Source organism: Bombina bombina, chromosome 5 (assembly GCF_027579735.1).
Source record: "Bombina bombina isolate aBomBom1 chromosome 5, aBomBom1.pri, whole genome shotgun sequence".
In the NCBI taxonomy this organism is placed as follows: domain Eukaryota; kingdom Metazoa; phylum Chordata; class Amphibia; order Anura; family Bombinatoridae; genus Bombina; species Bombina bombina.
This window is the reverse complement of record NC_069503.1, coordinates 809,007,615-809,033,017: the sequence shown is the minus strand read 5'-3', so window position 1 is coordinate 809,033,017 and position 25,403 is coordinate 809,007,615. Positions and strand designations below refer to the sequence as shown.

General features: G+C 34.0%; 1 protein-coding gene across 1 annotated transcript in view; it reads right to left on the bottom strand.

The window, feature by feature from the left end:
* The window catches only part of PIEZO2 (piezo type mechanosensitive ion channel component 2), a 655,528-nt gene that overhangs the window by 164,780 nt on the left and 465,345 nt on the right, over window positions 1-25,403 (bottom strand). The window contains exons 16-24 of the mRNA XM_053714912.1: window positions 16,134-16,333; window positions 15,646-15,794; window positions 13,627-13,800; window positions 11,934-11,975; window positions 7,387-7,419; window positions 6,869-7,077; window positions 5,023-5,183; window positions 2,836-3,012; window positions 2,213-2,341 (exon numbers count right to left, since the gene is read on the bottom strand). Coding sequence (XP_053570887.1) covers window positions 2,213-2,341; window positions 2,836-3,012; window positions 5,023-5,183; window positions 6,869-7,077; window positions 7,387-7,419; window positions 11,934-11,975; window positions 13,627-13,800; window positions 15,646-15,794; window positions 16,134-16,333 — 1,274 coding nt within the window. The remainder of the gene's footprint in view (window positions 1-2,212; window positions 2,342-2,835; window positions 3,013-5,022; window positions 5,184-6,868; window positions 7,078-7,386; window positions 7,420-11,933; window positions 11,976-13,626; window positions 13,801-15,645; window positions 15,795-16,133; window positions 16,334-25,403) is intronic.

The following is a 25,403-nucleotide window of genomic DNA, read 5'->3' as shown; positions in this document are numbered from 1 at the left end:
TGGGGATATTGCCAACCTTTTCTAGAAATAACACAGTCTGTCTAGAAAAAAAATAGACTGAACATACCTTAATGCAGTTTAGCCTGCAAACTGTTCCCCCAACTGAAGTTTTCCTGTACTCTTCAGCCCATGTGAGAACAGCAGTGAATCATAGTTACAAAATGCTAAGATCATCATCCTCCTTGCAGAAATCTTCATCCCTTTTCTGCCAGAGAGTAAATAGTACACACCGGTACCATTTAAAATAACAAACTTTTGCTTGAGAAAATAAAAACTAACATTTTTGTCACCACACTCCCTTTGCCCTTCCTAGCAGTTAAGCAGGCAGAGAGAATGACTGGGGGGTGGAGCTAAGGGAGGAGCTATATGGACAGCTCTGCTGTGGGTGCTCTCTCTGCCACTTCCTGTAGGGAAGGAGAATATCCCATAAGTATGGATGAATCCGTGGACTCGATACATCTTACAAGAGAAAGACAAGCAATCAAAAAGGTAAGAAATAAAAGGACAGTAGTCTGTCTAGGCACCACCCCAGGTTGACCCTCATTTAACCTAAAATGCACCTTTCAGTAAGAACTTTACGAACCAAAATAGAAAGCACTTTTCAGTGGTATATAAGTCTCATCCCACCTGATCCTGCAGTATATCAGTTTGGTCCTTCCTAAAAGAGACAGTGTTGCAGTACAAGGTTACAAAATTGTTAAGCCTTTTTGACAGACACCAAGCCTGCCATCAGGGGTGAGGTTCTAAGAAGGTCCAATGTACATCCTGTATTTAGTTTATGAAGAAGTGTTTATGGTATACAGCATTTTGCTATATTGTCTTAGTCTTTATATACGACACACACTGAATGTTGGGACTGGAGTTGGCAATACAGGGTGAGGGGAATAAGGAGCTGGGTTGAGGGACCCCACAAATTTGTCTCACCTAGGACCCCGCTAATGCTAAAGATATCCCTGCCAGACACCACACCTGATCCAGTGCCCTTGTAGTGACAAAATTGTCACTGTCTTGTCTGTCTGTTTGTTTGTCCATCTGTTTATCTATCTATCCATCATCTCACTTTCTGCATGTCTTTCTATCAATCTGTCAAACTTTTTTTTTTTTATTTCACTCTCGTACAAATTATTCTGTACAGGTATTAGTTGTAAAAAAAATGCACTTTATAACTTGTCAATTTCAGAAAAAACTGACATATGAAGCTATGTACTGTCCTATATTTTATAAAACAACAGAATACATTATGGGCCATATTACAAGTGGGGCGCACTAATTTTTATTCCCTCTCATGTGCAAAACCACTCAAAGTAAACTTTTAATGTGGGCTGGTTAGCATGCGTATTGAAAGTAAATTGCACGCAATGAAACTTGATTTGCGCTAATTTCAGGACTTCAGCTATCTCAACTGTGTTAACTTCTTTTCTCCTTAGACTTCCATGGAGTGCGTTCTTAAAGAAAAACAAAAACACTGCATAAGACCTACAGCACAAAACCCGAAGGTAGTTTCAATATTTCCCATTTCAATGTTTTTTAAATATATATTTGATTTTTTTGTAAAAGATATATATAAGTGCAAGTTAGTGCAGTCTCGATATTGCTTATAGCGACCTGCACTACCTTTAGCGTTCCACTTGTAATCTAGTCCTATATATTTTATATTGTGCTGTATACATTATTCTAAATTGCTTATATATATTCAAACTAAAGTAAATTACATGTCATCCTCACTGTACTACACTAATATTTCACTGCTGTTCATATCTTTATTTTGAGCACTCATTGATATAAGCTCCGTAAAAGATAAAGTGAATGTCAGAATCACTTGTTACCTATAAAACGTAAATCACCCATTGTTCTCAAAGATGTGCCTTTTTGAATGAGCTGAGCTTGCAAAAAGACCTATACACAAATGTCAATATTAAGATATGAAATTTTTAAATTTGTTAACTATGGGTGTGGGTTCAATGAGCAAAACCAGCTATTTTATATATAAAACTCTCTCTAACCGTCCTGGGGGTCAATCTCCCTTGTTGCCTCTTGATTACATAGCTTTTTAAAGAGCCCGGACACTATCTGTAAAGAAACAAATACACTCCGGAAGGTAAAATTGATCACTCAGGACATATTTAAAGGGGGGGGATTTACAGCCTACTGTCCCTTTAAATAACAACTACAAGAATGAGTAAGCTTCCTGAAAGAAGAAAATCTAAATTACCCGCAAGTAAGAAAGCAGTGGGGTGGATTTCTTTAGCCCCACCCACCCTGATGGATCGACTGAAGAACTGTAGAGAACTGAAGACATAAGTTCTTCTCTGTCTTCCACATTTGTCTGGTTCACCGATGGCTATAACATAAGTGAAAAAACAACAACATGTTAATAGCAGTAAAAGTATAAGCAATCATTTAATTGCATTTTCTATTCTACATATTTATTGATGCTTAGCAATATACTACATTTATATGATTATTTAGCGTGCTTGTGTTGTAAAATCAAGTTATTCCCTGCCCCAGAGAGGCTGGAATACTGATGCAGCCAGATTCTGAATGTGTCCTAGCAACATGTTGCACAGATTTTGCTTCATCGGTGCAGAGGTATAGTAATATATGTGTTTCCTAATCTGCTAAAGCAAAGGAGGTGATAAATATACTCTCAGTTTAAAACACCTATTCTGTATGCTATGCTTAATGTCTGACATGTAATGTGCATAAATAGAACTTGATTTAATTGAGATAATTCACTGAGATTTTACCATTTAGCTTCATAAAGGTGTGGTAGCTTCATTAACAGTTGAATGACATATTTTCTTTACACTCTGAAAAGCAACTAATATAACTTACCACAGTGCAGTTACTGGAAAACTTAATTGGTTCAATGGAGGTAAGCTGGTACAACATTTTACATACAATGATTACACATGTCCATACAGTGCAAACACTTGATGCTAGTGGTCGTAATTGGGAATAGGGCAAGGCAAACGCCCAGGCAATCAAAAACACATAATTGAGCAGGGATACCTAGGTAAAACAAGTGGGACAAGAGGTTAGATAATGCACGTACAAACACCAGACACAAGCTTGTTCTATGGCTACTAACCAACTCATCATTAGCCATGTGGTATTGCCTAGAAAGTGAGAGAGAAGAACATTCCTGCAGTATATTAGTCTGGTCATGTGTATGATAATTTATAGTATTCTTTACCTTTAAAAGAAGGCAGCGGTAGTGACTAATATTTGGTATCAATATATAACAAACTGCTTGATAGCTGTCTATTGTATCAATTTTAAGAGAGTTGTCACTACCTATAGCGATTCTTCAGTTCAGATGCTATGGTAGCGTTATGCAGATTATCCGCTTCTATATCCACATAGTAGTTATAGGAGATAGTTATCATTGTGTGTGTGTGTATATATATATATATATTTACAGTATATGTATATATGTGTATGCACGTGTATTTATGTGTTTATATGTGTATATATGCATGTGCACAGATACATATATACACATATAAACACATGTATACACATAGATTTACACTTTTGAGTCCTTCCCAGTCAAATACCTTGAACCATCATTTTCTTTCATTTTTATTGTCTTAATGTGTTTTGAATAGAAATACTTGAAATCTATCTACCTATCATCTATCTATCTATCTATTCATATGATCTATAGGTATAGATATATATTTTAAAAAAATATAATCAAATATATTTAGAAACATTTTTTAAAAAAATGCTTTTTTCTTTCAATTTGCAATACTTGTGCTAATGCGGCTGCTATAACTTTTTACTTTGAGCTCAGTAAGCAATTGAGTGACCACTTGTTATCTGGTTCATAATATATAGTGGATTCATTACTGAAAAAGCACCTACATGCAAGAACCATATGCTTTTTCCCCCATTTACAATATATTCATTTTCGGGTTCTTTAATTATTATAACATTATTGAAACCTATTCGACTGGGTCTCAGAGCTTTTGTTGGGTATAACCTTTTCTATTCTGTTTCACAGTTTCTGCTTGAGGTGTTAGATTTCTATTAGATGAGATTAAATCAAATGGTGACTGGAGGGCATAAGGTTATGCACTGGAAACTTACTACTGAGGTAACCTACTTGGCTATTTGAGATATTGTGTGCGTGTATATGTAAATTGTTTACTAAATTTCAAATCATTTAAAATAAATAAAACAGTCAGATAAGTGTAATTAAGTTTGTAATTAGATTTTTATTTCCTAAATGCATAATTTTGTACTTTGTGATTTTTGACTTTATATTCCAGTAAGTCGTCCAATCGTCCAATTTTTTTTTACATCAGTTCTTGGTTGATCCATTCCCATGGGACATTAACTCTATTGCACATTGTTGTATCATCTGAAAACAGACATACCTCACCCTATAGTGCTTTGCTGATATAACTAATAATGTTAAACAAAACAGGCCTTAGAACTGACCCCTAAGGAACACCACTAGTAACTGCTTCCTCTGCTGAATGGACACCGTCTATTAAGATATTCTTTCACCTATCCTTAAGCCAGCATTCTACCCACTTCACCATTTTTTGAGTCTAGATGAATGAAATATAGTTTATGAATTAGTTGGTTGTGTGTGAAAGCATTAAATGTTTTACTGAAATTTAGATAGCTACATATACTGTTCCACCCTGGAAGATAAACTGACAAGCCTGTAGTTATCAGAATTTTTCCTACTGCCTTTTTTTTAAAGCGAGGTGCTATACTAGCTATTCTACAGTCATCTAGAACTACTCCTCTCAATGGCGATTGATTAAATAGATCAGCTAATTGGACAGCTAACGTAGATCAAAGTTAATTTAAAAACCTTGCATGAATATTATCTGGCTCCAAAGACGTTTTAGTTTTATTATTGATAATGTCAATAAAACCTCATCCTCTGTAAAAATGTACGTGTTAAGCCAATTGGTTAGCTAATTTTCTCATGACTAAAGGTTAGAATTGTTTATACTGCTATGTTTTCATTTCCTCGCAATTAAAAAAAGCAATGCTTACCTCTTTTACTGTGACCAATATGATGTATGAAGAAACAATTTTTATGATATGAAGTTCCAATATCCACCATACAAAGAGTTGCAACTTATGAAAGTATTCCAGGAATTTTAGGAAAAGAACTGTTAATCTGTCAATTACCAGATGCCATTTATTTCTAGAATCTAAAAATAAGTGAAATACAAGATTTTTAAAATCAGAACCGTGCAGCCACCAATCAGCAGTAACATCAGACAGACCCTAATTCTCAATAGCGGCTCTAGAACCTAACATTTTGGGGGCTTACAAAGGTTGTGAAAAAAGTTGAAATATCCAGAACACATAATATATGGTGCCCTTCGCAGCTGAACGGGGGTGCTACACGTGCATTTGGTGGTGCATAGCCACCACTGCTTATTCTACAGAAACATTTTCTATAACTACTAATGCTACTGCATACCCAAGAGAAAAAAAAATATTTTACACAAAATGCTAGTTGGTTAACTATTTATAACAAAAAATAAGATTCTTGTTTTATTTTTCTGAAATTTCCTAATTAGGTAGGATAGCCAGCCATCAGGCAAACTGAGTTATGTGGAATTGACACTATCATTATTATACAAAAAAACATACAAGTTTTAAAAAGGCGTTATCTGCCCACTTAAGGAAGGTGTGCATCACGCATTATTTTCATTTGGCCTGAAGCTCTAACTATAATCCTTCAAAACTTCATATTTTATTTTTTTTTTCCAAATTTTCTTTATTATTGAAATGTATTATAACAAGCAGTTGAAAAATACAATCATAGGTATTACATGAAATCTTAATTAATACAAAACAATGGTTAATTGTTGTCAAGTTTTCATAACATTCACGTACTATAATGACAAATAGTCTTCCCAGATAAATTTCATATTATGGTAAAAAAAACTCAATTTGTTGAGATTGCATAAAATTGTATTTCTCTAGAGTTATTAGTTGTGTAAATATGTTCCTTCCACCCTGTTATTGTAGGGATGGATGACATCTTCCATAGACGGGGGATTAGTTGCTTAGCCCTGTTTGTCATTATGTATAGTAGCTTCATTCTCAGTTTACATTTCAGCTTAGGGGGATGATTAAAGAGTAACAGCAAGGGATCTAGTGTAAGTTTAAAAGATGCACATTTTTCTAATTCTTCCTTAATTTCCACCCAATACTGTCTAATGAATGAGCAGTCCCACCATATATGTTAGGGTCCCCACTTCACCACATCCTCTCCAACATTTATTGTCTACATGTGGGTATATTTTAGATAGTCTGTGTGGTGTAAGGTACCATCTGTATACAAGTTTAAGATTTGTTTCAGTAATACTTATTGAGGTTGGGGATTTGCCCATATTAACAAAAATTCAACTTCATCATTTATATCTCATGGTTTAACCTTTTAATGGCTAATTGTTTTGTGTACGTCAAAGACCACAATTTTACTTTGATTGTTGACCTGTTGAATTGTGTTACAGCTTCCATGATTGGTTCATGGAGCTGTGGGAGGTTCATACAATGAGACAAGGAGCTAACTTGCACATTATGAGAATGTTTTTCACAGCTGGGGTTTCCTAAACAGTTTGTACTGATGTGTATAGATCTTTAGATCATCTGGAAATGTATTTGTCTCAGCAAAAGTCCTTTAAGTCCAGGACCATGTGATATAATTATATGTCTAGATGTGAGTTAAAAGGTTACACAGATGTGATATATCATATTTCTAGTATACTTCACTAAGATAAACTCTAGGAATTAAATATTTAAAAAGGGTACTAAACAGTTTTTAGAATCATACTTTACAGCTTATTTTAGGCTGTAAGAGATTTGTGATTTTTCTCATTACCCGTGGTTTCCTCTTCTTCCGATTCATATTCTTCAGCCTCCATCTCCTCATCCATATCTCCTTTTCCTTTATCATCTCCCTTTTCCCACTCCTCATCTGAATCTTTATCAAGTCCTTTCTCTCCTTCATAGCTCTCAAGTTTCATTCCATTTTCTGCAGTTAAGTTCATCATAGTTATGTCAGGTAAACTTCCCTCTGGATGCACCAATCTATTGGAAGAATGTATTTGTCAGTATTCTGCTAGGTTACTTCCAGAAATTATTAAAATGACTAAAAAGTGCATAAAAAAAGCTGCAGCAAAGGCATTATTAGCAATATTAATATAACATACAAGACACTGCAAAGTGTGCGCCAAGGTTTATTTCTGTACATTTTCATTCACAAGTGGCTAATTTTAGTTTGAGTGGTATTGACGCTTAAACTTGACATTTTTCCCATGGGATAAAATGGTCAGAGTTTAAGAGGTAGAAGCATGAAATGACAACATAGGAAGCATTTCATGACTTCATGGGACTTACTCATTTTGGTGAATTGGAATTTTTTTCTTGATGCTGCTCAAGAACAGTTGAAACAGAAAGAGAAAAGGAGTGTGAGAATAAATGAGTTAAAGTGATGGTAAGTTATAGGATATAGCATGCAACATAACAATTGCTGACAAATGTCCATATTACAGATAGTTTAAGTTTCTGAAGCAACATCTCATCAATAAAGAAAATGTTAAATCATTCTGGATTATTGCATGCATTTTGATTTCATGAAAAATGCAAAGGGGGTAGTTCTTAAGTTATATTGCATTATCAAAGTTGTAAGAAGGACAAGCATATTAATAATTTTATCATTTCTTAAATTCTCATGCATGAAAATATGGTATTAACCTAAATGCATTTATAGCATATTTTATAGATATGGATATAATATACTCTATTGAAATGTGCAGAAGAAGAGCAAGGATATAAAGATATTCAGGACACAGATAATTTGTGTTTTGATATAGTAGTACTATAAATGAAAAAAATAGGATATGGATGGATTACACACACTGTATCAATTATTTATTAGGGTATAAATATGTATACTTTAATATAGCTGTATGTAAAATCATTGCAGAAATTTGAACATAGTAAGCTTTCTGATTTGTAGAACTAGGTCATTATAGTTACACTCTTCATGATGGTATATTTACAAAATCAAGGTGTGGTATAGTCTGCAAAATGTGCATTGAAGTTATTTTTTCATACTTTGGTACACATCTGATTCTTATAGAAAATGCTGCCATGAACTGAAACTACGATATCAAGAATCCAATAAACATAATAGTTTGATGTATGTCTGCGTAAATGTGTGCAAAAATATTCCTAGCTCATCACATATGGATGCACTTTTTTGACACAATATTGCTCCTCATAATAAGAACTGATATATTGGTAAACCCTTGTTTATTTTTTTCAGTAAACAAGGTGTGCCTAATGCAAGGTGCTTGTTGTCTATTACCCAATCTGCAACTGCACTTACTTTGGCATATCTTTGTTTTTCATGCAAATTAAACATTGAGTAATTGATTATAAAGGTATGTAATCTAAACAAAACATGCAAACAACATACGTGCATAGCTATTCTCTAATTGTTAAAGGCTAATGAACAGTAGTGTTTATTTCAGATATACGTGGTTAGCCACTGGTAAACTATTCAAGTGATTAAAACGTAAGTGGAAATTGTAAGTTTAATGTTCCCTAGGCACGAAGTAATAGAACAGGAATACTGAATGGGTCAAGTGGCTCTTACATTACATAAAATTGTATACTTCTATGCCTTTAAGTACAGCAAGCTTCTAGACTAGCACATATAGTGCCTACTGATTGCTTTGTACATAAAAGCTATGTTCTTTGCTATTGTATAAAAAAGGACAAGTAAAACAGTTGAGTAATATATATCATATTATTCACAGTGGAACCTTTGGAACATCTAGAGGGGCATTACACTAATATCATATATTTGCAACTAAGCATTACAACACAAATCATTTTAAATCACTATAGTTACAGGTTTTGGTTTTCCTTGGATTATTTGTGGAATATAGCAATGGCAGAGATACACTAAAATCATCTTCCGGATTCACTAATCTAATGTTATTTTATGGCACTGTTTATAGATAAAAAAAAAGTAAGAAATGTGTGAAGAGGATGTTAGTATATAAAGTACACTGAAGTACTAGTAACGAAGCAGAGTTCCAAACCCTCTTCAGTTACAGAAGGAGCAGAGCAACTTACATGTGCAAGTCTATAAGTTGTATATACACTTAGAACTTCTAACAAAGGGCTATCTTAAAGTGATGGTAAAGTCATCTGTTGTGCAATACATAATCCTTTTTCTTTTACCATAACTAGCACATCGATGTGCTTATATAAATAAAAAAACATTTATTCACTCTGTAATGCCGATTTTATTTCCCTCTCCGTACAGTGTTTCAAACAGCCTCTCTATATTTTTTCACCGGTGCAGCTTTGATTGACAACGCTTTTAGCCAATCATCAGCTCACCATGCGCCCTATGTGAAATATGTACCGCACGCTCCCGACATCTACACTAAGTCTTTGCTACTTACTGCGCATGCGCACAGCTTACGCTAACTGCGCATTGCTATATGAGAATACTCAGCTCCTGGTTTTAGCCGATCGGTGCGTAGTGTCATATAGCAATGCGCAGTTAGCGTAAGAAGTGCGCATGCGCAGCAAGTAGCAAAGACTTAGTGTAGATGTCGGGAGCGTGCGGTACATATTTCACATAGGGCGCATGGTGAGCTGATGATTGGCTAAAAGCTTTGTCAATCAAAGCTGCACCGGTGAAAAAATATAGAGAGGCTGTTTGAAACACTGTACGGAGAGGGAAATAAAATCAGCATTACAGCGTGAATAAATGTTTTTTTATTTATATAAGCACATCAATGTGCTAGTTATGGTAAAAGAAAAAGGATTATGTATTGCACAACAGATGACTTTACCATCACTTTAACAATATGGTTAGTGTTCAAGTCTTGACATTGCATAACCCTGATTATCAAACCACATTTTCAGTTGCAAGAAACCCTATTACAAAAGTTATTTGATTTTATTATTTTTAAGAAATTGTATGAAGCAATATAGTGATATAAGGCACAGTAAGGTATTCTGCAGTGGTTGTATTTAAAATGGCTTTTAAAAGAATTCCAGCAAAAAAATTAAAACCTTACATAAATATTTTTATTAAACACTGGAATTCCTGATTATTTCTGTTCATTCACTTGTAAATCTTCAAAGGCCCAGATTACAAGCGAAGTGTAAAAAATATTAGTGCTATGGTGCATTGACACCACTTAAGTTAAATCAATAACACTCTTATTCTTGTGTTCTCCTCATAGACTTCTATGGGGCACACTACAAAACCCTGTTATGGCTTTCACTTGAGCACTAATTTGTGCTAAGTGTGCTTAGCCTAAGTGCACTATAGCCAAAGTAGTTGAAATAGCATTGCTCTTCGATATACCCATACAATTAACATTATTTAATGAGTGAAGAACAAAACTATTTCAACTATTTATATTTTTAAAATAAAAAAGTGATGTTCGCATTGTTTTAAAGTTGAACTGGGAAGGGCTCAAAGGTGTGTGTGTGTGTATGTATATATATATATATATATATATATATATATATATAAATATATATATATGTGTGTGTGTGTGTGTGTGTGTATGTATGTATGTGTATATATATATATATATATATATATATATATGTGTGTGTGTGTGTGTGTTTATATATATATATATATATATGTGTGTGTGTGTGTGTGTGTGTGTGTGTGTGTTTTATATATATATATATATATATATATATGTACATCATCTATGTATACATGTGTATGAATGTATGTATGTACACATACTTACACATATATACATTCACACATACAAATATACACACACATATATATACAAATTTGAGCCCTTTCTAGACCAACACCTTGTTATATACAATATCATTTTAAAATAATTTTATACGTTTATTTCAATAATAAACTTTTTTTTTTACATGTAATATGTGTATGTATATATATATATATATATATATATATATATATATATATATAATATTTTATTTTAATATGTTTTAGGATACTTTTCTTGTTGCCCTAACACTTTATAATAATACATAATTGTTATGTGTGATAAAATTCAGTTCAAAGACTTTTCAAATGCTGTTTATATATGCTCTTTCTGCAGAATTAGTAAAACCTCGCCACAGTAAATGTTTACAAATTATCTGGGATAGACAAATAAACAGAAAATATGTCCAAGATTAAAACAAAAATATATTCACAAAATATTTTGTGGATAATTTTACTTGTTAGTCTAAATAAGACAAGAAAAATAGTATTTTTTTTTTTAAATAGTATACGGTAGAGAAAGAAATGTGCAAAAACGGTATAGTTTCTGTGGAATATAGCCCTTTCTTTAAAGCTAATAATGCAAAGTATGTGTTCTAAGATAAATTAGTCTGACTTCTCAACAATATCAAAATAATGACCAGGCAAGTTCGACATAAAAAAAATATTTTGTAAAATTTAACAATTCAGAGAAAAAGACTGCATGTGATACATTTTGCACTTTAAATGTCTAATTTCATGATGTCACATGCTCCAATGACATATTTTATCATCTTTAAATTTAACAAAATAGATGCTATTGCTCTATGTAATTCTCAGTTATAAGTTATTGTATTAGCTTTTTTTTTTTAAATTGAAAAAAAAAAGTTTTATAATGAATAGCATTGGCATAACATTACCACGTGACATTAGCTCTTTGCATGATTGTTATTATTACTAAAAAAATAACAGTGTTTTACAAAAGAATGCAAACAAAAAAGGAACTAGAGTTTCAAACATTACATTAACATCCATTTAAAGCACATGCACAAGCAATATCAGTAAAGATGCACACAAAATATTAATAATTGTCAGATTTCATTTATAGTAACTTTACCATAGTAAGAATTATCTACACAGTATTTAGAGGAAATGTTTGGATACCCACCTATTTATTATTAGGTAAACACGACCATTAACTTTGGCATGGCTACGAGGTGAGAGATGGAAGCAGAAGATTGCATGCAATGCAGAATGAGTTAAAAAAGAAAAGGAAATAGGTTAAGCAAGAGGAAAATACTATCTATGACAAGGAAACAAGTGTTGTTACAATGAAAGTTTCAGTTAATAGACATGACAATGGAAAAAAGATAAAGCATTTAAAACCAAGCATGAATATGGTATATATGAATGTGCTTCAATGACATGGTAATAAATATAATGGCACAATTGCATATATGTTCCCTTGACTGTAAAAGAGATATATGTAATTAGTTTTAGCTTTCCCTGGCAGCTAAGGGGCTAATAATAATGCCTGGAAATGTTTATTGAGTTATTAGTTATCAGTAACCCTTTTGGCAGCAAACCAACCACTTATTTAAAAAACAAATAACATTAAATACAAATATAAACATGAGATTTGTGGCTCTGCTTTCACAATACAGTGATCAATATAAAGATGCAACTGTAATTGGGAGATTATTTGAATGGATTAATGAAATAAAAATAAGGTCTCAGGCACATATAAGACCATGGAGTGCCATCTGATCTGTATGTGTATGCTACATGGTATACTGGCTATCTCTCTTTCTCATTGTAATGTTACCAGAACAATATATGTCTTAGAAATCACCTTGGTCACCTCTCTTTTCTATTTTCTGTCTAACTCCTATGTTCATTTTCTTAATTGTCCCTTTTCTAGCTGGACTAAGATATTTAAAATGCAATAAAATGTGACTCAAAGGCAGTTAAAACGTTCTTTGTCAGAGATCTAACATATTTAAAGAACCACTAACAGAACAGACACGTGTCGGTTATAGTGATTTAGCAATTAATTAAATTACCTGTGCCACACCAAGCATGGAAGCAGAGCTTGGCACATCAATAATAATCATGTTTTAGAAGACTTCCACAATTATAATTTTGCTAAGTTGCAAATTCAACTTCTTTTTAGCAGAACCTTTTTCTAAATATTTGGATGGTTACAAACTGTGAAGTATACAATATTATAAGGGACACTGTACCCAAAATTTTTCTTTTGTGATTCAGATTGAGCATGAAATTTTAAGCAACTTTCTAATTTACTCCTATTATCAAATTTTCTTCATTCTCTTGGTATCTTTATTTGAAATGCAAGAATGTAAGTTTAGATGCCGGCCCATTTTTGGTGAACAACCTGGGTTGTCCTTGCTGATTGGTGGATAAATTTATCCACCAATAAAAAAGTGCTGTCCAGAGTACTGAAACCAAAAAAAAGCTTAGATGCCTTCTTTTTCAAATAATGATAGCAAGAGAACGAAGAAAAAATGATAATAGGAGTAAATTAGAAAGTTGCTTAAAATTGCATGCTCCTTCTGAATTACAAAAGAAAAAAATTGGGTTCAGTGTCCCTTTAATGTTAGCCGTTAAGCATTCACTAATAACTAAAGTGTAGTGATGTTTACTGTTCTTATGGGAGGCAAAAAGTAATACTATTAGATTTCAGTCTCACTGTCATATAGCCAGCAGCGGCAAATTAAATGCTGTGAATTCAGTGAATCAGCTTATTTCAGAATGGAACACTGAAAGCATCTTAGTCAAAGAAACAGGCTGAATAAATATTGAGGTATAAACTGCTTCTGCATATGGCTTTATTCCCATACCTGTATATTGTGTTGTCTTGCTTGCTGGCTACAGCCTTAAGATCAGTAAGCTGCAGGAAATGGTCGTGAAAATAATGAAGGTGTAATATACACACCAGCAAAAATGATGTTGGGATAAATATACGAGCGAACAAGTCAGTCAGAGTAAAGGTTTCTAAACCAAGATCTGACAGCCTGAAAAACAAAAGTGAGTTATACAATTATTAGGAATGAAAAACATGAGAATAGCCAAAGTTATCCTCAAAATACACCTCATACTTAATCTGCCAAAGACTATAACAATAAAATACAATGAAAGTCAATAAAAATTTCTTTTTTTTGCATATTAGAAATTTATATAAATAAAAAAATCAGAAATTCTCAGCTTTTGCAAAATACAAAGAAACTTCATAAAATATTTAATATATTTATAGAAAGGATTTTTTTTCTTTTTTTTTTTGCAATTGATGTGCAGTTTTGTTTCTATTTTAGGAGACATTAGTAATAATCAATAATGACTTTCCATAGCATAATAGCATTCCTAGTCATATTTTTAATTAAATTGTTAAGTACATTTAACAGACTTTAGAGACAAAAAGCCTTACTGAGCAGTTTACTCGATTCATGCTGCTTTAATAAAGTAACTCAATTTAATTCACTTAGGGCTAGATTACGAGTGGAGCACTATTTAGCGATTCCACTCACACATTAACTTTACTAGATGGAGGCTCGTAGTATGAGTTCAAAGTAAAAAGTTAGCGCACAAGCAAAAACCGGATGCATGCAAAAAATGGAACGCTTATGTATTCTTGCATAAACTTCAATGGAGCGTGCAAACTGCAAAAAGAACCCAACACTCATACGCGCGCTAAACCTGACATGAATTATGAATATTTCACATTCCAGTGTTCTTCACATAGAATCATATGTTCTATTTATTCTTAAATAAATATTTATATATATATATATATGTATATATATGTATATATATGATATTTTTGTGTAATATATAGATAGATAGATAGATAGATACACACACACATATAAAATTGAAAACAAATTTAATCAATTTTAATATTATATACATAGGTATAGATATATAAAGATATAAATATATAGAAATATCTACTTAAAAATACATAGAATATGTTCCCCTATGTGAAGAGCATTAAAATGTACAATATTTACAGAAAATATGCAGTTAAACACTTTATAAAATATTACATTAATATGATTTTTCATGTTTTCAGCTACTTGACTGAAAAGGGAACCAATGCACTTATATATGTTTATATGTGTGTGCATATGTATTTATGTGTTTATATGTGTATATATCTCTGTAAATACATATATACACATATATATATATATATATATATATATATATATATATATATATATACATACATACATACATACATATACAAATGTAGACATGTGTATATATGTATCTCTTTGTTAAAGCCCTAGTAAAATAGCACAATGCATAAGTTGAGCTTGGGTATTCGCATCATGTTTAATTGCATATGGCCAATATGTTTGCTCTTAACTTTCATCCAACTCTATGTACCTTTGTAATTGTTTTTCTCTGCAAACACACAAAATTAAATATATAACACATTGCAGATTGTCATCATTACATATTTAATAAAAAACTAGTTTTAAGTTTACTTCCATAGATTATATAAAATGGACTGAGCTATATTCTGCACAGTTGCAAACTGCTGTGGACCTCTTTTGAGACACAAACTTTTTTTACATATCCAAAATGTCAAAATTTACAATGCGTCTCTGAATAAAAAACAAACTGTAATTAAGTTTGCAAAAAACATATTTTATGCATTAGCATAATAGATAAAACTTATAAACTAAGTGCACTGAGAAGTGTATGAATAAAGTCAACTTCCAACTTTGTTCAATCACAAATCATACTAATAAATTTATATTCAGACCTGTGACTAGGAACAAGTGTTCTATTGTCTGATGAACCATTCAGCAATAGCACAAGACATTTTTACCTAATCTCTAACAATAACTTACTTTTCTTTGTCCAATCCAGTCATATTCATCCAAAGTGGAGGAAATGATTCAAACTGGTAAGTATAAATTAATATAAGCACCAACATGGTGTAAACAACTACAGACATCCAAAAATACTTTAAAATTCTTCTCCACCATTCATAGTGTACCTATAATATAAGAATTACATTTTATAGGAATCGAGAAGTTTGCTCAAGAACACATTAAAAGGCATATATTTTAAAATCATTGTGAAATACAGGGAGATTGAGGTACAGGCCTAGGGGATATGTCTACAGCATAGATAATTCTATACTTTGATTTTGAAGAAGAAAACAATTGCAATACTTTGATTTTGTTCTAATTAAAAATAGTTGAAAACAATTGTAATAAAGGGAAAAAATATCTTACTTAGAACTCAAATTTATCATATTTAATTTAATAATGACATTTTGTTTTAGATATTGTAACAGAAATAAAAATAGAATTTAAATAAGCATTATTCTTACCTGATATAGAGCTACACAGAATAGGAAGAGCATCATATAGATAATTTTGTACATAACGATTTTTCCCTCAAAGCTGACGAAAAAGAACATGCCCCCGCACACATAAATCCAGTATTTCACAAACATTGCCATGACCATATTTCCCAAGACTTTCATGATATCATTGTCATCCTCTTCCTCCTCCGGTTCCTGCACTTCTTCTATTAAATTAATAGAAGTTGTTTTATTGGCTTTTATTAATACATGGGATGGATTGTACTAATAGATCAGTATATCTGAACAAGCATTTGAAATATCATAACAAATGTTTCCCTTGACATATATTCTGCCATTCTAATATTTAATAATTCTATAGAGCAAACCTTAACACCAATATGTCAGATGTTAAAATATGAATATTACATTTAACAAAAAGTAAACTAAAATTTGAATATTTTAAAATATCATTCAAATATTTTTAAATACTGATTGCTATAGTCTTACAGTGACATATAAGAGAATCAACATTTAAATGTTCTGTCTCCAAATATTTTAAGAACATGTTACCATAACAATATTGTTTATAAAATGTCGGTATTGCCAATAGAAACTTCATAATATAACAACTGGCAAAATCTGCATTTTGATATGAATATTAGAACAACCAAAGGATTAAAGGGACATAAGGGGTCAGATATTAGTGGTGTTCCTCAAGGATCAGTTCTTGGGCTTGTTTTGTTTAACATGTTCATCAGTGATATTAGAAGAGTTTCAGTGGAAGGTTTGCTTGTTTGCTGATGATACAAACAATGGAAACAGAGTCCATGTTCCAGGAGAGGTGGATCAAATGAACAGTTATATTAAAAAAACTGGAGGACAAGGCAAATAAATGGGATTTAAAATGTAATATTACTAAGAGCAAAGCTATGTATATAGGATCCAAAAACCAAAGTCCAATGACAGTCTCAGTGGTACATTACTGACTAACTAAAGAGGAACTGGACTTAGGAATTATTATTACAAATTATTTAAAATGTGTCAGACAATACAGTAGTGCAGAAGGTGAGATGTATTAGTACAGTAGTGCAGAAGGTGAGATGTATTAGCAGCAGCAATAGCAAGGTCCTTATGCCCCTTTACAAAGCAGTAGTTAGGCCTCATCTTGAATATTATGTACAGTCCTGGAGAGTAAGGGGTCAATTTCTTAATGTACGAGCGGACATTATATGATGTAGCGTATCATGTCTGCCACACATCGATAAATGCAGACAGCATACGCTGTCGGCATTTATCATTGCAATGCCTCCCCCTGCAGATTCCGCTAGCAGGGGGTGTCAATCAACCCAATCGTATTTGATCGGGTTGATATCTGTCCCCCGCCTCAGAGCAGGTGGACAGGTTATGGAGCAGCGGTCTTTAGACAGCTGATTCATAACTTCTGTTTTCGGCAAGCATGAAGGCCCGCCGGAAACACGGGGCATCAAGCTTCATACGGAGCTTGATAAATTGACCATATCTCTAGAAGAATATAAATAAACTGGAAACTGTTCAAAGGATGGCTACTAAAATGGTAAATGGTCTAAAATATAAAACATACAAAGAAAGACTCCATGATCTAAGCATCTAAACATGTATAGTTTAGAGGAGATAAGGAAAATATATAAAGGGATTTAATGAAGTGGAAGCTGACAGCATTTAAAAAAACAAAAACAAAATACCAAAACAAGGAGCCACAATCTTAAGGTTGAGGGCAGCAGATTTAGGAGAAATGTGAAGAAGCATTTTTTTACAGAAAGGGTGGTGTATTCATGGAATAAACTTCTAATAGAGATGGTAAGGACTATAAAAGAATTAAAAAAATGCTTGGGACACGCATAATGCTATCCTAAGAAATAAGTAACATATAATATGAGTAGACTTCATGGGCCATTTTGGTTCTTATCTTACATCAAATTCTATGTCTTTACGTGAGTCAAGGTTAAACTACTATGAATCTGATATAGCATGCAATTTTAAGAGATTCTTCAATTTGCTACTATTATCAAATAGCTCTCTTGGTATACTTTGTTGGAGAACAAATGTAGGTAGAATGAAAAGCAAGAATGAACCACTAAGAGCTAGCTGCTGATTGGTGGCTATGCACATATGCCACTTGTTATTGGCTTACCAGATGTGTTTAGCTATGCTCCAGTAGGTAATTCTCACAGATGTCTATGGGAACTGAGATTTGAATTTAATAGTTGAATGTTTCATTTGAACATTCATGATTAAAATTAAAATTTTGTATATTAATATTTGATATTTGAATGTTAACTTTTGTTCTACAAAAACATTGCATTATAAGGATAGAAAAGTCAACATTGAAATCTGCATGAATGAATTTTAATTTAAAAAGAAGGAATTTGAAATATACTTCCATTAGAAAAAATGCTTCTAGTAAAAGTTATTACTGTTTCAAAAGCACATATACTACTGTACATATGACTAGAGGATCATTATTAATACACCATGCATGCTCAGGGAGCTGGCAGTGATGTGTATGACATCAAGGAAGAATTAATTTGTGTCATACAAGTAACTGCTGACTCTCTTAAAAGATGTGGTGTTTGAATACTGGTGCACAGGGAACTCATAGAATATGAGCTTATGTTGCTGAAAAACAGTAACTTCTAGTAGAAGTATTTTTGATCATGGAATAATATTGCAAAAATGCATCTTTTAAAAATTTTAATGCAACCATGCACAATTCATTTTTAACCCTGGTTATGAGCGTAGCGTTATTTAACGCTTTTGCTAGAGCGCTAATTGAACTAGAAGTAAACATTTTGCGCATTGAAAATAAAAAGTTTTCGAACTCGTGCTAACCTGACGCATGCAAAAAGTCGAACTTACAAAACTGCGCACAAGATAACCTATTCTCCCATAGAAGTCAATGGAGCAAAAAAGTGGAAAAAAAGCTAACACTATACTCGAACGCAAACCCGATTGCATATTCTCATGTGCGCTAACGCAACATGAAAATATGAATATTTCACATTCCAATGTTCTGCACATAGCAGAATATGTTCTATTTATTCATAAATACATATTTATATATATATATATATATATATATATATATATATATATATATATATATCTGATGGTATTTTGGTACAATAAACAGTGCTCAGCATAAATAAGTACACCCATTTTGTAAAGTAAGATTTTAATCAATATATCAATGAACGCAAGAACAATTTCCAGAATTTTGACAAAACTGAGCTTTATAGAACATTTGTTTAGCTCATTACATGAAAGTAAGGTTAATAATATAACTTAGATTACAAAATCTTCAGGTTTACTCAAAGTAGGTGATGCACAATTGAATACACCCCACAATAAAAACTACAACATCTAGAATTGTGTATGACCTCCATGATTTGTAAGGAGAGCACCAAGTGAACAAGTTTGCAACATATTGCAACATCTATCTTTTTCCATTCTTCAAGAATTACCTCTTTTAGAGCCTGGATGCTGGATGGAGAGTGATGCTCCACTTGTCTCTTCAGAATTCCCCATAGGTGTTCGATTGGGTTCAGATCAGGAGACATACTTGGCCACTGCATCACTTTCACCCTGTTCTTCTTTAGAAATGCAACAGTGGCCTTAGATGTGTGTTTTGGAACATTGTCATGTTGGAAAAACTGCACTGCGACCAAGGGCAAAGAGTGATGGTAGCATCTTCTCTTTCAATATAGAGCAGTTCATCTGTGAATTCATGATACCATCAATGAAATGCAGCTCCCAGACACCAGCAGCACTCATGCAGCCCCACAGAAGGACACTGCCACCAACATGTTTCACTGTAGGCACCATGCATTTTTCATTGTACTCCTCACCTTTGCGACACCATACAGTTTTGAAGCCATCAGTTCCAAAAACATTTATCTTGGTCTCATCACTCTAGAGTACAGAGTCCCAGTAGTCTTCTTTTTTTTCAGGATGTGTGCTGGCAAATTCTAGGCAGTCTTTTTTGTGCATGGGCTTTAGGAGAAGCTTCCTTCGTAGACGACACCCATGCATGCCATTCCTCTGCAGTGTACACTGTATTGTGTCATGGGCAACAATCACCCCACTTTGGCTTTCTTCTTCTTTGGTCAACTGCAGTGAACTTGCATGGCAATTTTCTTCTCATCAGAAGACGCTCCTATCGAGGTGTTAACTTCCGTGGACGGCCTGCCTGGACGTCTCTGTGAGATGGTTGCAATTCCATCTTTGTTACATTTTTGTATCACTTTTGCTACAGTATTCTGACTGATAAGTAAACCTTTGAGGATCTTCTTGTAGCCTTCACCTTTCTTTTTTTTTTTTTTTGGGGGGGGGGTTCAAAAGAGCTTTATTTAGTTTTTGAAGACGGTACAGATAAAAAGATAAACGTTCTTTACATTATCATATGAATTACCATCACATAACAAAAATAGTAGTAATGAAAAACAATGTACATGTTCTATATTAATAAAATAGCTGTAAAAATCATAATTGTACTTACTACATGTTAGACCCCATTTTCCCCTTTCTAATTTATCTCGGTCACTCTTGGACCTTTGAGTTGCGTTCATTATGCTAAGCAAAGGGTCATTATGTAACATAAAACAATGGAAAGAAAAATAAACATAACAAAGAACACCGGTTCCCATCACAGAACTTGCAGAATACAAATGAACTAGTGATACCAAGTTTGTGGGGTGTGCTCCTTATTAGAAAGATCAAGTAGAACTTAGGGTGGAAAACATATGTATAACTATAACAGGGACAAAGCTGCAAAAAACAGAAATCAGGAATCTAGTTTGATGAAAGTGCCTGCATTCTTGTTTGATAATTAAACATGACCAGCTAATGTTAAGAATTATCTGTATAGAGGAGTATGTTTAACAAAACTATAAAATCAGTTGAAGGATGAGGTTGAAATGATTGCATATTGAGTCATTTAAAGAGATGTAGTTCTGCTACGTGTGTCTATGGGTAAATGTTAAGCTCTTGTCAAGAAATGATACACAGATTAACGTTTTGTGAACATTATGTCAATGAACTCACATCCATGCCTTTAACCATTATCCACCACACTAGAGCTAATCATATCATGCCCCCTCAAACCCTACATAGGTATTATAATACGGACTGTCAAGAATAAACATTTGAAAGTGGCGGTCCGAATGCAGAGGGAGAGAGAGGGCAAAATGGCAGTCTGAGTTTGTGCTATTATCCTATGCCCTCCCTGTCATCTTCAGGGCATAATTTAATAAGATAGGGACAGTAAACCATGATAAATGGGAAATACCCAACGTCCCGAACTCATCCGCAGCTAAGTCCCATAAGCAGAGTGCCTATACAACTTACAATGGTAGATATGCGTCTTGTCAAAGGAGCGGCATCGACAAGGAAGTCCAGCTGGCACCACAAAGTGATCCCCTCTGGGAGAATATGGTCGTGTGCGTTAATGAAGGAGACCAGGAGCTCTTCTTTCACAGAGGTTATCATTATTCTGGGTGTATCATCTGTAGCCTGGGGATATACTGTGTCAATTAAATAGTGAGACTCTAGTTCGGCTGTATCCTCCGATGTGCCCCTGCTTCCTTTAGCTGTGCCCTGAGTCACTGTAGGCTGTAGCCTGGGGCTGGACCGCGCTGTAACACTTGAAACCGAGAGACTCAAACAATCAGAGGGATAAGTAGCCAGATCCTCCCGGGTGCTTGTAACATGCCCCAAGGCCTCAGCTTCAGTAGAAGGTTTATATGGGGGAGAATGTGCTTTCTTTGAGGCAGGTTGCGCATTCTGGTTATTCACATTTGCAACACCAATTTCATAATCCCCTTCAGGCATACTTTGTGTTAATGGTTCAGCATTCTCCAGAAAAGCCCTAGGCAGGGATTTTTGGTATAGGCTGAATAGTAGGCGCTCTATTTTAGCAAAGCGCTGATCCAATGCTTGCAGTGAGTTTATCTCCCATGCGGTCGCCATATTGATACTTTCCAATAGTTTAAAAGTTGAGAATTTCTTGGTGGTTGGTCTGTGATCTTGTCAATAAAAGATTGTTTTATCCGGTATTGTGGGTGAAGCATTCAGTAAGGCAGATAATATCTGCCAGCACTGGTAACCCGGTGAGGCCGGGGGGGGGGGGAGTTGTGGCTTAATAGTGGGCCGCCGCCCTAGGCCTTATCTTTCCGATCTGTAGCTCCAAGTTCATAAAAACAGCGGATCCAAGACAATACATTACCCCTGAAGATAAAGCAGATGTATCCTGCAGTGTGGTGATAAATGGGTCGCTGTAAAGTCTCCAAAATCGGCGGATTAATGAAGATTCTATCAGAGCTCACAGAATGTGCGTCCTACCATGAACGCTGTATGGACACGCCCCCCGCCTTCACCTTTCTTATGTAAAGAAATGATTTTATTTCTCCGGCCTTGTGACATTTCTCTTCCATGTGGTGCCATTGCTGACAGCATGACATGGGAAGGTGTTTTCTTTGGTAAGTAATGCCCTTCTGCTGGAAACCTGTTTAATGAATAATTAGACTCATCTGTAGTTGAATTCTTGTTAATTAGGAATTTGTTGTCAGACATTTAGCTATGCTCCTATGACTTTCATTGGGGTGTATTCATTTTTGCAACATCGTCTTGAATGAATTTGTTAGGGAAAATACTTTGCTGCGGGTGCAAATTAACAAATCTTGGTTGCAATCAATGGTCCACATTTGTGTGAGTATTTTATAGTATAGTGTCCCATAGAATATGTTGTTTCTGAAAGGTAAGTAAAGGTTGTCTGACAAATCTGTTGGGGTGTACGCATTTATGCTGAGCAGTGTATATCTATACCTATATATATAGATGATTTTATATATAGGTATAGATATATAAAGATATATATAGGAATATATTTTTACAAATACGTAGAACATTTTCTGCTATGTGCAGAACATTGGAATGTGAAATATTTACAGTAAATACACAATATAACACTTTATTACATATGAATATTGCATAAATATGATTTTACATGTTTTCATCTACTTAACTGCAAAAAGCTCCAGTGCATATATATATATATATATATATATATATATATATATATATATATATATATATATATCCATATATATATATATATCCATATATGTATACATATGTATTTCTGTGTTTATATGTCTTTATACATCTGTAAATACATACAGGGAGTGCAGAATTATTAGGCAAATTAGTATTTTGACCACATCATCCTCTTTATGCATGTTGTCTTACTCCAAGCTGTATAGGCTCGAAAGCCTACTACCAATTAAGCATATTAGGTGATGTGCATCTCTGTAATGAGAAGGGGTGTGGTCTAATGACATCAACACCCTATATCAGGTGTGCATAATTATTAGGCAACTTCCTTTCCTTTGGTAAAATGGGTCAAAAGAAGGACTTGACAGGCTCAGAAAAGTCAAAAATAGTGAGATATCTTGCAGAGGGATGCAGCACTCTTAAAATTGCAAAGCTTCTGAAGCGTGATCATCGAACAATCAAGCGTTTCATTCAAAATAGTCAACAGGGTCGCAAGAAGCGTGTGGAAAAACCAAGGCGCAAAATAACTGCCCATGAACTGAGAAAAGTCAAGCGTGCAGCTGCCAAGATGCCACTTGCCACCAGTTTGGCCATATTTCAGAGCTGCAACATCACTGGAGTGCCCAAAAGCACAAGGTGTGCAATACTCAGAGACATGGCCAAGGTAAGAAAGGCTGAAAGACGACCACCACTGAACAAGACACACAAGCTGAAACGTCAAGACTGGGCCAAGAAATATCTCAAGACTGATTTTTCTAAGGTTTTATGGACTGATGAAATGAGAGTGAGTCTTGATGGGCCAGATGGATGGGCCCGTGGCTGGATTGGTAAAGGGCAGAGAGCTCCAGTCCGACTCAGACGCCAGCAAGGTGGAGGTGGAGTACTGGTTTGGGCTGGTATCATCAAAGATGAGCTTGTGGGGCCTTTTCGGGTTGAGGATGGAGTCAAGCTCAACTCCCAGTCCTACTGCCAGTTTTTGGAAGACACCTTCTTCAAGCAGTGGTACAGGAATAAGTCTGCATCCTTCAAGAAAAACATGATTTTCATGCAGGACAATGCTCCATCACACGCGTCCAAGTACTCCACAGCGTGGCTGGCAAGAAAGGGTATAAAAGAAGAAAATCTAATGACATGGCCTCCTTGTTCACCTGATCTGAACCCCATTGAGAACCTGTGGTCCATCATCAAATGTGAGATTTACAAGAAGGGAAAACAGTACACCTCTCTGAACAGTGTCTGGGAGGCTGTGGTTGCTGCTGCACGCAATGTTGATGGTGAACAGATTAAAACACTGACAGAATCCATGGATGGCAGGCTTTTGAGTGTCCTTGCAAAGAAAGGTGGTTATATTGGTCACTGATTTGTTTTTGTTTTGTTTTTGAATGTCAGAAATGTATATTTGTGAATGTTATATTGGTTTCAATGGTAAAAATAAATAATTGAAATGGGTATATATTTGTTTTTTGTTAAGTTGCCTAATAATTATGCACAGTAATAGTCACCTGCACACACAGATATCCCCCTAAAATAGCTATAACTAAAAACAAACTAAAAACTACTTCCAAAACTATTCAGCTTTGATATTAATGAGTTTTTTGGGTTCATTAAGAACATGGTTGTTGTTCAATAATAAAATTAATCCTCAAAAATACAACTTGCCTAATAATTCTGCACTCCCTGTATATACACATGAAACCTCAAATCTTTGAGCCCTTATAACTTTTGTGTGCAATATTGTTTAAAAAATATTTTTTTATTAGATGGTGTTGTTATGAGTGTAACTGTACTTTGTAATGTATTTTTTATGTGTTTTGTGATACTTCTTTGTTTCACGAAAACAGTTAACCACAACTCTGAGGATACGCTATAATCCATTGAGTGATAACTTGAATTTGCGCTCAATCGATCGCGTTTACTTTAAAATTGTAATACGAACACAATTTTAACCTGCGCACAAACAAACGCCAAAACCCGATATCGCTTGAGCACAACATTTGCGCTTCATGCGTAATCTGGCCCTAAATCATTTTATTATTTGAGCTTCATATAGCTTATAGCTTTAAGCTTTGAACACTTAAAACACAATTTATTGACCATATAACATTATAGGACTTTGTTGCATGAAACATAGCTTTACTTTCAATTGTTTTATGACAATAATATTTATGTGTTCACATAGAAACAAGATGCCAGAATTAACAAGAAAAA